Here is a 2,694-nt window from a genome sequence, read left to right as displayed (position 1 = left end):
GAAGTACTCAATTAATATGTTGGTTTTCCTGAAACAATTGTGTTTACTAATGCATTAGTTGCAATGCATGCATGCTTGACCAATAAATAACCAAAAACTTTTACATGCATTATTGATGAGTTTTCTTTTAATTCTTACATGCAGTGATTTAATGCACCTCAATATCTGAGCGTGTGATGTGAAGCAACAGAAATGAGAATTGTAAAATGAAAAAACGAATTTTTGAGATAAGCCTGTAAACCAGAAAGGAGGTAGTAGTTTGCATAGATTTTATCTGTTTGCTCAACATTTTATCTCACAGGACCATAGTTCAATATGGAAAAGTAGTACTCCATTCCATAAATGGAGGAAAGCATTGGATTGTTGAAGGCGCGTGGGGAATATCATGAGCCACAAATCAATCAATCAACCAGCGAGAGCCCTTCGAAATTCTTGCCACCATCACCGGATACCAATCACCACCAAGACGACCCATTGGCTTCGACATTAACCATCGAGCTGCTGTAGTGGCTACTTAAACACTGCGACAACCCGAAGAGGCCGTCGACCTCCTCACCTTCGCCTCGCACCGAGAAATGGCCGAAGCGGACCTCACCGGCCTCGTCGACGACTTCTACTTCTCGGCCCTCACCCACGCCCAGAACGACGCCGACGCCGCCGAGGACGATGAGCTGTTCCCGATATCCGACGAGAAGTATGCCGCCGAGCTCCAGCTCCAGGAGGTGATCATGTCCTCCGCAATCGCTGCTGCCGCCACGTCGGCGCGCTCGTCGTTCCCGGCACGTCGCAGCACTGCCACCGCCAGCAGCAGCGCAGTTATCATATACGGTGAGTGCTCCTCCTCCGCCGTCGCCTCTTCATCTTCGTGCTCTGCGCAGCCCAGCGCCTCGGCGACGGCGACGCTCGTGTTCTGCAAGATCTGCATGGACGCCGTGCCGGAGTCGGACGCGCACCGCGCGAGCCGCGGCTGCGCGCACGCCTTCTGCAGCGCCTGCCTCGCGGGCTACATCGGCGCCAAGATCCAGGACAGAATCGCCGACGTCAAGTGCCCGGAGGAGCGGTGCACCGGCGTGCTCGACCCGGCTCTCTGCCAGGGCATGCTCCCGCGGGAGGTGTTCGAGCGCTGGGGCGCCGCGCTGTGCGAGTCCATGATGCTCGGCGCCAAGAGGACCTACTGCCCCTTCAAGGACTGCTCGGTGATGATGGTGGCGGACGACGACGACGGTGAGGAAGTCACGCAGTCCGAGTGCCAGGTGTGCAGGCGGCTGTTCTGCGCCTGGTGCGCCGTGCCGTGGCACGCCGGTGCCGACTGCGCTGCCTACCGGAAGCTCGGCAGGGGCGACAGGGGCAAGGAGGACATGCTGCTGCTGGAGATGGCCAAGGGGAAGAAGTGGAAGCGGTGCCCCAAGTGCGAGTTCTTCGTGGAGAAAACCGACGGCTGCCTGCACATCACCTGCAGGTACACTGCTGCTAGCATTACTCTTCATGTTTGTTGCATGCTTGTGTTTCCTCTGTTGCTAAGGCTTCTGATGGTTGTTTCATGTGCAGGTGCACCTTCCAGTTCTGCTATGGGTGTGGTGGCCAGTGGGGCGTGACGCATGCTAGCTGCAGCACATCGTGAGAGTGAGATGTAAGAGGATGATGGATGGGCGGCCCGTGCACCTGCAGAGTTTGCATCTTGGGAGGTTGAATTTGTTTGGAATGCGGACACATTTCTGATTTCTAGGGACTTGAAATTGTTTTCGTGTGAAATCTAGTTACGCAAAATTATCGTTTTGAACAATAATCTTTAGTGTTCTTGGATTGCTGATGAGATGTAGGAAGCTGGATTTGACACCAACTCTCTCTTTTACCCGATTTCGGACTAAAAATCATGTTTCTGCTTGGGCATTTGTATCGAGGCACTCAACCAACAGACCTACTTCCACACTATTTATGTTTCACACCGTCAATATATTTTCTCTTTTTCCTAGTTTTTCTTCCAAACCAGGATAACCCCAAAAGGTTGTGGGATTTTTCTACCCATGGAAGCTTTCCCTTCATCGTCCCCATGGGTTGACTCCACAAAGGTTAATATGTTTTTCTACATTGAACACCGTGCATTCCTTTAACTAGTGGACTTGGCTAAATCGCGTGCCACAACACTATTTACATTAGGGGGGAATCAGAGAGCCAAACACCCTGGCTACTAGGAACCACCCTAACACCATGACTAGCCAGGACATGAGCGGTTTTAATACATTCTAAATGACAGAAATCAAACTTGTACTCTATGAGGCTCATCTGCAATAGATACTTTGATTCGTGAAAAAAGGATGCCTAACTATGCGTGATCCCCACCATTTGATTCCATAACCAGTTGGATAGGTAGCCAGTCAAGAAGATAACTCGGCTCATACCAAACTCCTCATCACATACTGCTTAAATTAACTGCCCACCCCTTTCATGTGTGATTTCTATGTTATACATAGTTGTGTCTATGGGCATGTCGGTTGAAGTATATTCTTCTTGTGTTTCAATACCCCCTTCCCAAATCGTACAAGTTTCTTCGAAAGCATACGACTTTCCATATGTATATGAGGATCTCTAGACATATAGATCTTACAAAAATTATGTGATGGACTATCACATAATAGATATAGGAAATGAATCCAGATATGGCGAATGCTCATGTTAGATATTGTACATTCCTAG

The 2,694-nt window shown here is 49.8% G+C and overlaps 1 protein-coding gene across 1 annotated transcript; it reads left to right on the top strand.

Annotated features, from left to right (window-relative positions):
* Positions 1 to 575: 575 nt before the first annotated feature.
* LOC123186420 (probable E3 ubiquitin-protein ligase RNF144A-A) lies at positions 576 to 1,621 on the top strand. Its single transcript, XM_044598185.1, has 2 exons — positions 576 to 1,459; positions 1,549 to 1,621. Exons 1-2 carry the CDS (start codon positions 576 to 578, stop codon positions 1,619 to 1,621), a joined length of 957 nt encoding a protein of 318 aa, XP_044454120.1.
* The last annotated feature ends 1,073 nt before the right edge of the window (positions 1,622 to 2,694 follow it).

This window comes from Triticum aestivum, chromosome 2A, assembly GCF_018294505.1.
Source record: "Triticum aestivum cultivar Chinese Spring chromosome 2A, IWGSC CS RefSeq v2.1, whole genome shotgun sequence".
Lineage (NCBI taxonomy): Eukaryota > Viridiplantae > Streptophyta > Magnoliopsida > Poales > Poaceae > Triticum > Triticum aestivum.
Note: the sequence above shows the minus strand (reverse complement) of the source record. Positions and strands in the feature narration are given on the sequence as shown.